General features: G+C 32.7%; 1 protein-coding gene across 4 annotated transcripts in view; it reads left to right on the top strand.

Moving 5' to 3' along the window:
- IPCEF1 (interaction protein for cytohesin exchange factors 1) overlaps positions 1-12,599 on the top strand; it is a 120,195-nt gene that overhangs the window by 57,753 nt on the left and 49,843 nt on the right. For all 4 annotated transcript variants that reach the window (XR_007953656.1, XM_051997976.1, XM_051997977.1 and 1 more), the window contains 2 exons: positions 6,602-6,675; positions 8,438-8,509. Coding sequence is in view for 3 of the 4 variants with exons in the window: in XM_051997976.1 (XP_051853936.1) it covers positions 6,602-6,675; positions 8,438-8,509 (146 nt within the window). In the remaining variant the exon portion in view is untranslated. The remainder of the gene's footprint in view (positions 1-6,601; positions 6,676-8,437; positions 8,510-12,599) is intronic.

Here is a 12,599-nt window from a genome sequence, read left to right as displayed (position 1 = left end):
TTTAGAGGAAGAAAAAACAATAACCCTGAAATGACCTGAAATTTGGGTGAAGATAAGCAAATCTTGCATATTAACATCTGTCCCCAGAACTTCCATTTGTTAATGATTAATCTCAAATTACCATATGATGTCATTTTTATAAATACTCATGAATTTTGTATTCAAATGGCATAGATTTCTAATCATATTATCTTAAAATCATTATTTGATGCATCAGGAAATCTTTTCATATGTACACCAAAATTGTTTCTAATTGCTTTTTTCTTATTATTTTCATGTTTCTCTATTTTCTCATTACTACAACTGTTTTTCCACTTTTCAAAATTATGAATCTAGAACATCAGTCAGAAAGTCATCTACACCCTTACTGAATTGTGGTGGGAAAGAAGAACCATAATTCTAGTAATATCACAATTGCAGGGACCAAATAGTACTCAGCTTAAAAAAAATGTTGAGTTTAAAATATTTGTACTAGTGAATCTGATATTATTAGCCCATTTTGGTTGCAAAACTTTCTTGATATTTGTGCCTATTGGTCTCATTTCACAGCAGAGGGAAGTAAATTAAATTTGAAATCAGAAGAACAAATTCTAACTACCTTTCATTTTCTGTATGACCTTATCCAAATAAGGCTCTTTGTGGACAGCTAATGGTAGAGTGAATAGAGTACTAGACCTAGTCAGGAAAACCCGAGTTCAAATTCTTACTAGTTTTACAAGTCATATAACCCTGTTTGCCTCAGTTTTTTCATCTGTAAAATAAGCTAGAGAAAGAACTGTCACACCATTCCAATATCTTTGCCAACAAAACCACAAATGGGGTCACGAAGAGTCAACATAACTGAAATGAGTGAACAAAGAGCAATAAAAATCTTCTATTTCCTCATTTTTAAAATCAAGGAATCGGACCAGAAAACCCTAAAATTCTTAACAGGTCTAAGTCTATGATATTCATAGCAACCTAATAAGAAAGGGTAGTCATTTTTTTATTGCCCCATTTCTACAAATTAGCAAATTGAGGCTGAAAGAAGCTTTGTGACTTACCTAAGTTTCTACAACTAGAAAATAATAACAATAGGGACCAGTTCATACCTTTTGACCTGCTCCCTTTCCTCTACATCACACTGTTTCATAATAAAGTTTCATTTGTTAATTTTTCTAAATTATAAATTTAATAAATACAAAGTGAAAAAACATTTTTATATGCAAAATGAACAGGATAACAAAATTATATGTGAAGCCACAGATCTCTATCATATATATTTATATAATGCTTTTTTTTTTCCAAAAAAAGTTGCTACTCAATACTCATCTTGTGATTAATTAAATCAACTCCTTAGAAACTGCTCTTGTTATAAAGCGCAGGAAATTAACTATACCAGGAGAATTAAAAACCCTTCAGAAAATTTATGGGGGAGTTTGAGTAATAAGAAGTTTTAAAATTTCATTTTATTTTTATTTTTATGAGGAGTTCTAAATTATAGTAAAAACTTACTTAGAAGGAATTAGCAAGTTTGAATTTCATTGCTTTGGTGAATCTTTACCTATAAAACTACCTTTCAATGAAGAAAAATGGGTTATTGCAGTTTCTGTTTGTCTTGTTCAAAATAGGTCCTTTGCATAATTATTAATTTTGTTGATATCTTCAAATTTTTTTCATGCCATTCTAGCAAGGAAATCTCAGCATTGCTGTTCTGGGAAGGTATGAAAAAGCATTGGGTTGTTCATACTAGTACTGGCAAGAGAACATGGTCTTGGGGATGGAAGGGTTAGGGGAATAAGATTCAATTTTGACTATCCAACCATTGGATGAATGTTATTCTTATTAATAATTTTTTAAATTCAATCAATCATATATTTAGTAAGTGCCTACCATGTTTCCTGGCTGTGAAATTAGACTATGATCCTATGACAAATCATTTAGCCTTTCAGAGCCTCAGTTCCATTATCTGTAAAATGGGAAGAGTAATACTTATATCATTTACCTACAGGTTTGATGTGAGAAAAGTAATTTTAAATCATGAAAATATTATACATTCAGTTTTAAAGCTGGAAAGGACTTTGGAGGCCATTAAATCTGAAGCTTTCATTTTATAGAAGAGGATACTGAGACTGAGAAATACTAGAGGACTTGCCCAGATCTGAGCATACAGCTCTTATGAGTCTTATACAAAATATGAACTCAGGTTTTCTTTACTACAACCATTTAAAATGCAATGGGTTTCCCCCCAAAATGGAAAAGGTTCTTATATGAGATAGAGAACTGAAAAATCTTTTACCTCTTAATTTAGGGGGCTATTGCATCATTAGTTAGAAGCAAACCCTAAAATTCTTAACAGGTCTAAGTCTATGATATTCATAGCAACCTAATAAGAAAGGGTAGTCATTTTTTTATTGCCCCATTTCTACAAATTAGCAAATTGAGGCTGAAAGAAGCTTTGTGACTTACCTAAGTTTCTACAACTAGAAAATAATAACAATAGGGACCAGTTCATACCTTTTGACCTGCTCCCTTTCCTCTACATCACACTGTTTCATAATAAAGTTTCATTTGTTAATTTTTCTAAATTATAAATTTAATAAATACAAAGTGAAAAAACATTTTTATATGCAAAATGAACAGGATAACAAAATTATATGTGAAGCCACAGATCTCTATCATATATATTTATATAATGCTTTTTTTTTTCCAAAAAAAGTTGCTACTCAATACTCATCTTGTGATTAATTAAATCAACTCCTTAGAAACTGCTCTTGTTATAAAGCGCAGGAAATTAACTATACCAGGAGAATTAAAAACCCTTCAGAAAATTTATGGGGGAGTTTGAGTAATAAGAAGTTTTAAAATTTCATTTTATTTTTATTTTTATGAGGAGTTCTAAATTATAGTAAAAACTTACTTAGAAGGAATTAGCAAGTTTGAATTTCATTGCTTTGGTGAATCTTTACCTATAAAACTACCTTTCAATGAAGAAAAATGGGTTATTGCAGTTTCTGTTTGTCTTGTTCAAAATAAGTCCTTTGCATAATTATTAATTTTGTTGATATCTTCAAATTTTTTTCATGCCATTCTAGCAAGGAAATCTCAGCATTGCTGTTCTGGGAAGGTATGAAAAAGCATTGGGTTGTTCATACTAGTACTGGCAAGAGAACATGGTCTTGGGGATGGAAGGGTTAGGGGAATAAGATTCAATTTTGACTATCCAACCATTGGATGAATGTTATTCTTATTAATAATTGTTTAAATTCAATCAATCATATATTTAGTAAGTGCCTACCATGTTTCCTGGCTGTGAAATTAGACTATGATCCTATGACAAATCATTTAGCCTTTCAGAGCCTCAGTTCCATTATCTGTAAAATGGGAAGAGTAATACTTATATCATTTACCTACAGGTTTGATGTGAGAAAAGTAATTTTAAATCATGAAAATATTATACATTCAGTTTTAAAGCTGGAAAGGACTTTGGAGGCCATTAAATCTGAAGCTTTCATTTTATAGAAGAGGATACTGAGACTGAGAAATACTAGAGGACTTGCCCAGATCTGAGCATATAGTTCTTATGAGTCTTATACAAAATATGAACTCAGGTTTTCTTTACTACAACCATTTAAAATGCAATGGGTTTCCCCCCAAAATGGAAAAGGTTCTTATATGAGATAGAGAACTGAAAAATCTTTTACCTCTTAATTTAGGGGGCTATTGCATCATTAGTTAGAAGCAAATGCTGAGATTTTTAGATAGGATATAAAGTAAGTTGAAGTAAAATGCCCATTGCAAATGCCAATTTTTTTCTTGAATGATGTCATCATTATCCTATTCCTTTCTATTAGTTTGACTAACTGAAAGAATATAGTTCTTATTTTTAAAAATATATTTTAAATCATAAGAGCCACTAGATACATAAAAAGAGCTCCTCCTATGGTTGTCCAGTTGGACCTGGCATTATTCTCATTACTGTAATTTCCCCTATTTCCTTTGCACCTCACAATGTACTTAAAATTAATTCATCAAAAATTGTTGCATTTTATACTACAGTCACTCTCAACACCACTCACCTCATTGAATTGTAATTTATAATAATAATAGCTGGCATTTATATAATGTTTTTGTAGAATTGCAGAATTATAACTCGGGACTTTTAGATCCTGTTCTAGCTAGTAAACTACTTGTTCAACTATTGCCTATATGGGCACCCAGTTTCTTTTCACTTATTGTTTTGCCATGTGAAACTAAAGTACTGCTAGAAATATTTTGGTATGTGATGTTATTTAGTAACTGATCTTACTTAGTAGTACTCAACTCTTTGTGAGTCCATTTGACATCTCTTCAGTAAAGATACTGAAATAGTTTGCATTTTCCTTTTCTAGCTCATTTAACAGATGAGGAAACGGAGGCAAACAGAGTTAAGTGACTTGCCCAGGATCACATAGCTAGTACATATCTGAGGTCAGAGAGTCCTACTGACTTTAAGCCTAACATTTTATCCACTGAACCATGTGTCTTCTTGTTGCCTTGTCTTTAGTCACACAATTAGAATGTATCAAAAAAAATTGATTTTACTGACTCCAAGGCTGGCTCTGTATCCACTCTACTGAGCTGCCACTTACCTTTCATATACAGGCTGCTTTTAGTAAATCAGAATCTGGCCCCAACAGTAATTGTTCTAGGTTTTTTTTTTTTTATTTCATTGAATGGTTGATAGATTTTTCTCAAGTCCTTTTCTTTGATTTTATTCTTTTTGTACTTTCATTCACAAATGTTAATTTGCATATTTCTGAACCTAGTCTTTCTATTATAATTTGACAGATGTTGTTCATCAAAATTTGACTATATTTCCATTATTCATATTTTAGGTAAGGCCGAGACCACAGGGAGATCATTTTTTTTTTTCAACTTTGGATTGCAGTGGGGTTAGGTGATAACATGTCTAAGAATCATTAGCAATATTTACTACAGAGAATTCCACAATTATTGTGGAATAATTCATTTAATGGGCATTTATTAAATTCCCGCTGTATATAGAGCATTGAGTAAATTACTGAGGAAAAGCAAAATTTAGAAAGATATGATTCTTTCCTTCATCAATACTGTCTTAAAGTATTCATTTGCCTGCCAGTGACTGGAACTTAGGAGGAGCCAGGCAGAGACTTCTTGTATTTGAAATATTAACTATCCTATTTCTATTAATGATATTTGAAGGCATACTTTGGGGTCAAATTATTACTAATGATAATAACATTATTTACTTTGTAGCACTTTACAATTTATGTTTCCGTCCATCTATTACCTTAGTTGATTTTTACAATACTCTTGTGAAACATAGAGAGCAGAGATGATTTTCATTTGACAGATGACAGAACGAAGGGTGAGAGTAGTATCATGGCTTACTCAAAAAACACAACAAGTTGGGCTGAACTTGGTCCTTTAGTGACATGTGAACAGTGGTCCTCTGTGGCCTTTGTGTAATCTACTGCCATATCTTTCCAAAGCAATCTGACTTCATCTAAGGCTCTAGAAACCAAGGAATGGGATGTGTGCAGACTCTTGAGTGCAAATATGAAAATCAGGTTCTGTATCCTTCAGGAAAAGGAAAACATTCCATTCACAATTGCTGCATCCAGTGGGCCAGGGTTTTATTTTATTTTATTTTATTTTTAAAGATTTGAGATCCTATATGGAAAGACCTAGCATATATATCATATTTATTATGGAGATAGAAGCAGGTATAATAACTCTTTCCACTTTGATCAGATTGGCCATGTCTTATTATTAAACTGCAATCTCAAAATATTAATTAAAATAAAGCACAGCTGGAAGAAGCTTTTTATATCATTGTGAGTGCTGATTTGGGAGTCAGAATACCTGCGATCAGATCCTACCTCACACTTCTGTGTGTGGTAAATCAGGGGGTGATCCTTGTTCCTTAATTTTTTTCCGTATATAAAATGATAACGTTGGACTAGCTAGCTTCTGAGGGCTCTTCCAGTTCTAAATCTATGATTTTAGGTGCTTATTATAGAATATGGACACTATTTTCTTTTAGCAATGTGTTGTAATATTTAAAACTTTCCCTGCAGAGTGATGGCATAGTGTTTGGTTTCTTAATATATAACCTGTGAAGAAAAAAACCTTCAAAATCTTGATCCCTCCATACTCCTGAGTGTCTCTATCCCAGCAGATACTAGAAGGCTAATCTTTGTAGATTGGGAAGATATCCCAGCATAGACTAGCTAGTGACGTGTTAACTTATATTTGTGTTTATGTATCATTCTTAAAGTTTGCAAAGCATTTTTTATATATCTTTTCATTTGATTCTGGACAACTCTGCTATATTTAACACTATTTTACAGATGAGAAAACTGATGATGGAGAGAGATTTGGTGACTTGAACTGATCACACAGTTAGTTAGGGGGGAAGTGTTTGGACCCAAATTTTCCGGAGTCCATTGTCCATTACAACCTTTATTAAGATTTAATCACATTGTAGCCATGTTTCTTAATTTTAACCCATTTCCTAAATTCAGTTTGTCTAATCATAATAAAATACAGTGAGGATAGATATATTTAATTCACAAATGTGATTTTTACTTTTTTCCAGGCAGAGAAAGCTGATGGATTCATCAATTTGCCAGATTTCGCTGTGGACAGAGCTGCAGAATGCAAGAAAAAGCAGTGAGTCATCAGGTCACAAATTCCTGCCGTCCATGTTCACATTCACCTGATTTCATGTTTGTTGTGCATTTGACTGGGTGGTGATCCTGACTTTAAAAAAGTGTGGTAACTTAGAAGTTGATAAAGTGAGCAGACCTGGAGCCTGGAAAAAATTAACTAGGAAGAGAAGAGTTTTTCTTCATGTGTGTTAGATGTTGGCATTCTGAGAGAACTGACCAGCTTTTTAATAGACCCCCCATAAAATTCTACAGTGGAGCTCTATGTTCTGTGATGCAAGGGAACTCCATAATCAAGTTCTCCTTAGAGGTCATAAGATCACATTCTAAGATTCTGTGCTAGTTAGTGACTGAGGTTCAAAGCAAACCTCCCTCCATATAAGTGTAGGCATGACGACAAGTAAGACTCATGTTGTTTTCTTACTCAAACTCTTTGTGAAACTATTCATGGCATGAATTGTCATTTGTCTTTCAAGCCAGGTCATAAATCCAGGCTAAGTGTCTGCTGAAAACAAGTGTTTGAGTACAGTTTCAGAGCTGGAAAAGGAGTTAAAGTCTTCTAGTACAAACCTGTCACTTTGCTGATGAGACCTACAAAGGTTTTGTAGCATGTACCAGTTTATACTGCTAGGCAAGATGCAGGGCCAAGCCTGGAACCAAGATTCTTGACTCCCCATACTTTTCCCTTTCTATCCCAATGCATCTTACTAATTTTTTTTCTATTGATCCTTTGTCCTTTCTTCCCTTTCCTCATCTCCTTTCCCATTCTATCTTTCACTAGTTTAACCAAAAGTCAGTATTCACTTATGCTAATGATTATCCTAATTTATAATGTTTCAAGAGATTACCCCAGGTTTGAAACTTTTACAAGGAGGATGAGTTGGGTAGAAGGTAATAATTACTCTTTAGGTGTTGGGGACTTTGGTACAGCAGGATATATGCAGTTTTGTGTTAACTTAGGTGGTTTTTAGTTAGAAAACGGTGATGGTCCATATGCCCTGGGACTTCCGTTTTAGAAACTTATGGGCAAATAGCCATTGGAAAAACTTTTGCTGATTAATTTCAATATTTCAAGCCTTTATTTTAAACTGAGAAGAATATTAATTTTATGTTTTCTTTTTGTTAAAGTATGTTATGCCTGTTATGAATTTAGCATGTATAGAATTGGTTGTCACTAGATAATTAAAACATGATAATTTTACACCTGTTTGTCCACCTTTAAGTTTAATTACAGCAGGTTGAAATACATCTTTATTATTTTTTTTTATTAATGGAACTTCAGAAATTATTACAAAGTGTGAGTTTTGGACAAAACTTTTGACTTGGGACCCTCCCCTAAGGCAATGTTCTGAAAGACCACTTTATAGTTTTGGCCCTGAAATTTCAGTTGCCTTTCCAAATTTCCTGTGTATGTTGGAGGGATCATGATTGAAAGATTTGGGCCAGTTATTCTAAGATGAAGCTCCTTCACTTGCATCTTTTCATTCTCTTAAGCATTGATAAACAGCATACTCCTGATAATGCAAACATTATTGTAAAGGAAATATCTTAACCATTAACTAACATGTTTTCTTGATGATAGGCAGAATTGACCCCTGCCTTTCTGTGGAAGATAGGGAATGGAATAGGCAGTATTGAATTTGTCTGAGTTATTTTTAAAAATTGAAATAGAAAAAGAAAGAGTATAATTTTTACTGATATATCTACGAATCTATCAAATTATATTTTACATTGTTATTCTATATCTTTGCTGTTTTCCCTTTAAGTGCTTTTAAGATCAGCCACCCGCAGATCAAGACTTTTTATTTTGCAGCAGAGAACGTGCAGGAAATGAACATGTAAGTAAATAAAACAACTACTTATGATATGGGCATAGACAAATTTTGGTGACATTTTGAATGCCAAGCAAGGTTTTTTTGTTTTTTATTTCTTAAAATTCAGTTTCATTTAAAAAATTAATAAAAATCTTTCTCTTTCTCTTGTTGAAAAAAAAATCCTTGTGACAAAATATGCATAGCCATTTCCTTCACTGACCTTGTCCAGAAAATTATGTGCATCTGTGCAAATTTTATATGTGCAAAAATAACTTGCATCTTGAATATAATACCTCTTTGTCAGTATTAATACTGTGCTCTGGGTAGCAAGTTTCCTTATGACTACTTTAGACTCATGGTTGGTCATTCCATTATTGTTATTGTATACATTGTTTTTCTGGTTCTGCTTTATGTACTCTCTATCAGTTCATACAAGTGTTCCCAGGTTTTTCTGAAACTATCCCATTCATCACTTTTTAAAAATAGCACAATAGTATTCCCATGGGTCAGTTTTGATTTTTAAGCACAACTGGTGCATCTAACATTCTCAGGATTTTCTTTTCAGAGCCTGTTTTTTTTTCATATTTTTTTCTCGACAATATGGAAGCATAAGGGCTAGAAAAGAAAGTATACCTGAAAAACAAAAGTATACCTGAAAATTAAGTTCTTTAACCTGTGGGATGTGTCTGCAGGAGCAATAAATTAGGAAGGAAGAAATAGTGGCCATTTCAAGGTGCCTCTGTTGTTAATATTATATAAACTGTGGAAATTAGAGAATTAGGAAAATGAGGCTAAATGGAACCACAAGTAAATTTCTCTGTTTTCAGCAGATGCCATCTGTGACATCTCAGCTGCTATTCACCATGGAGCCATATGGAAGTGGGCATTTATTAAATACTTTTTGATTGTCATCATGAGATGCTTAAAGATTTTCTTGGCAAAATACTCCACAACCTCCTGCCACATCCCTTCGACAAACTTGCTGTCAGAAAAATTTTACTTATAGTATAAATTTCTTTCTCTAATTTAAACCCATTTCTTTTTTCTGTCTTTTTAATATGTATGTGATAGATACTCAGATGGTGGCATCTCTCTGGTTTATATCAGAGTGAATTTTAATTGAATGGGCACTTACAAACCATAAAACTTGTGTGGTTTAGCAAAATTTATAAGAGAAAATTCTTTACTCTGATGCCACATCTGATATTTGTTACATTTGTTACTTATATTTTATTATTACTTGTTTGTTACTAACGAACAAACATTAATTAAACATTTATTATATCTAGGGACTATCTTAGATGCTGAACAAAAAAAAAAATCCCCATTTTCAAGGAACTTCTTTAGGTTCCTTATTGGATGTATCAAGAGGAAAAAGACTAGAGTGGTAAAGGGTCTTGGGATTATTCTATATGATTATTGATTGAACGAGATAAAAATATTAGAAGATTTACCACTTGGTAGGGAAAGGACAAGACATTGACTCCATATATTTTAAGAATTATCATGTGGAAGAAGCATTCAGTTATTTTCTGTTTGGCTCTAGAATTATAGTGGCTTTAGAGTGGGTAAAGGTTGTAGAAAGGCAGACGATTTTAGTTTAAAGTAAAATGTTCTCAAATTATGGCAAATCTAAAGAGGAATAGGCTGCTTTGGGAGTCAGTAGTTTCCCTCCAAGGGTATGCTGGGAAATGTTTAACAGCTGGCTCTTCACCCTGCTCCCAGACAAAAAAAATAGCATGGTTTAATTTGCATAATTAACATTTTTCTTCACCACTTAAGTCTAGTCAGTTAGCAAAACAGTAATTCAAGCTCAGTTTAGAGTCTTTGCAGATTCCTGAGGTATAAAATGCTCACACTGAAAATTTAACAATCAGTTTTTCCAGAGACTGACAGAGCTAGGTTCCCCCTCACTAGAGGGAGTCTGTTAGGAGGAGTCTTGTTTTAGTAGGAACCTAGCAACTTTCAACTTTCTGTGATTCTCTTCTACACGATGGTTCCTTCTTATACTGTCCTCACTTATCGGTCAAATATTTATAAGATAAAATAATAAAGACATGGTTTATATTCTCTGGGTTTCCAGTAACAGTTACTTGTGAGCACACTGAACTCAAGCCATACACATTCTGATATCTTCCTCTCCAGTCATTGATGCATCAATAATATTCATGAGAGGAGCAGCAAAGCTCCTAGCACAAAAAAGTTGTGGATACCCTTGTTCTAGAAGAAACAAAGGGAAGGATGAAATAGCCATGCTTAGAATTAAATCCTAATTTGGCTACTTATTGTCTCTTGTGAAACTCTTGCCTCTGTACCTTGATCTTTCTGAAAATCAAGTTTCTTTGTCTAGAAAGTTAGAGGGGTGTGTTTGGACTGATGAGCTGTCGGGCTTCTTCCTCATCCAAATCAATGAAAGATTTTATGATCTTGTTTAATAGAGGATAAGGAATAGTCCTAACCTGTTTTTTTTTTTTTTTGACCTTGTTTAGCATGCATGTAGTATACTGAAATAAAATGAAAAGCCAATCCTATTAACTTAGTCTAAAAACCAAAGCACAGAATGTTTTTTTTTAAGAATTAGGACAGTTATTATTTTAAAATAAATTTATGAATCTTTGTTCTTAACATCACATTATTTCTAAAACATTTTTTTCTTTGCATACTAAAGTCTGATCTTTTAACAAAGGCTAAAAAGATTTATAAAAATCTAACATTAGAAACAACTCGGTGAAACTGGTCAACAATTGTTTATATCTGACAGTAAATTGATTTTTCCATATACATATTCTCTTACTTTTGCAATGAAAGGGAAGTGTATTTTCTCAGCTTTGTGTTCAAACTCGGTCATTATAATTACATAGCATTCAGTTATTTAAAAAAAAAACAAACAAACCCTACTTTTATTGTTTATATAGTAGCCATTGTGCCTATTGTTTTTTTTTTTTAAAGATTTTTTAAAACTATGTATCCTCATTTCTTCAAATTATTTCTAATTCTCCTTTGTTTAGCCAATTGAAGGAGGCTTACTTTTATTTCTTTTCTATTAAGCAAAGTAAAAGCAGGAGTTATAAAAAAAGATTGAATGTTAAAGTGCTTTTAATTTGCAAAAGAAATCCTAAGTACCATTGGCTAAGTTCTGCTGGATAAAGATTATAATTTTGTGTTTTTGAAGGTAGAATATATTCTATAATAATGAGGTCTAGTCCTGGACAAAGTGAGGAAATAGATGAAATTTGCTTTTTTTTCCCTTCTGGCTCTGATTCTCAATGTCCGTAATGTCCCCTTGATACCTCCCCTTTGATCACATTGGCCATATGAAAATAGTAATACATGCCTTTCTTCTTTCATAGGCTAGTTTTGAACTTCCCTGAAATAATATCTGTAAAGGATTTGGGAAAAATAAGGCATTCTGCATATATTAGTGATTGATTTCATCTGCTAGATAAAGTTCTACATTCCTAACTTCCTTTTCCCAACTTTCAGATTGGCCCATACTGTCCAATTCCTTCAAGAAATTTCCTTTCCATGTGGCAATGGGTATCAGTTGGCCAATCAGATAAACAAATCCCTGGCAATGTTTTAGTAAGATCAGAGGCAAAGGATGCTTATTTATGAAAAAGACCAACAGTGCTCCAAGAAGACCCCATTAGATCAAAGACTATTGTGGCCAGTTGAAATTATATGTGCCATTAAAAAAATGATGATCATATTTCTCCCATAATGTATTAGTTCCAAAGCAAAGAAAAATGCTGCATTCCAAATTAAAAAAATACTGAAGGAAGATAAGTTAATGACTTTTTAGAAAAATGTTGCATTTCCTCATGTTTACCAAATTAAAAAATATGAAGAATCAAGTACATTTTAACAATTACAAAAACCTCCACACTAAACATCTGCTTGTTATGATTTAAGGACTTCATGTTTGGCTCCAGTATTGCAGTCTTCAGTAACAATTTGTTGTCTTACTTTCTTTTTATTCCCCAACTTATTTTTACTCTAACCATAACAAGCATCAAATATGAGCATTTTGATATAGATAACAGAACAGAAAAAGAGTTTTGTAGATGAAGTTATAGTTTTCTATTTTGTAGTTTTCTTTTAAGTATATAATAAA

Source organism: Antechinus flavipes, chromosome 4 (assembly GCF_016432865.1).
Source record: "Antechinus flavipes isolate AdamAnt ecotype Samford, QLD, Australia chromosome 4, AdamAnt_v2, whole genome shotgun sequence".
In the NCBI taxonomy this organism is placed as follows: Eukaryota; Metazoa; Chordata; class Mammalia; order Dasyuromorphia; family Dasyuridae; genus Antechinus; species Antechinus flavipes.
This window is presented reverse-complemented; position numbering and strand designations above follow the sequence as displayed.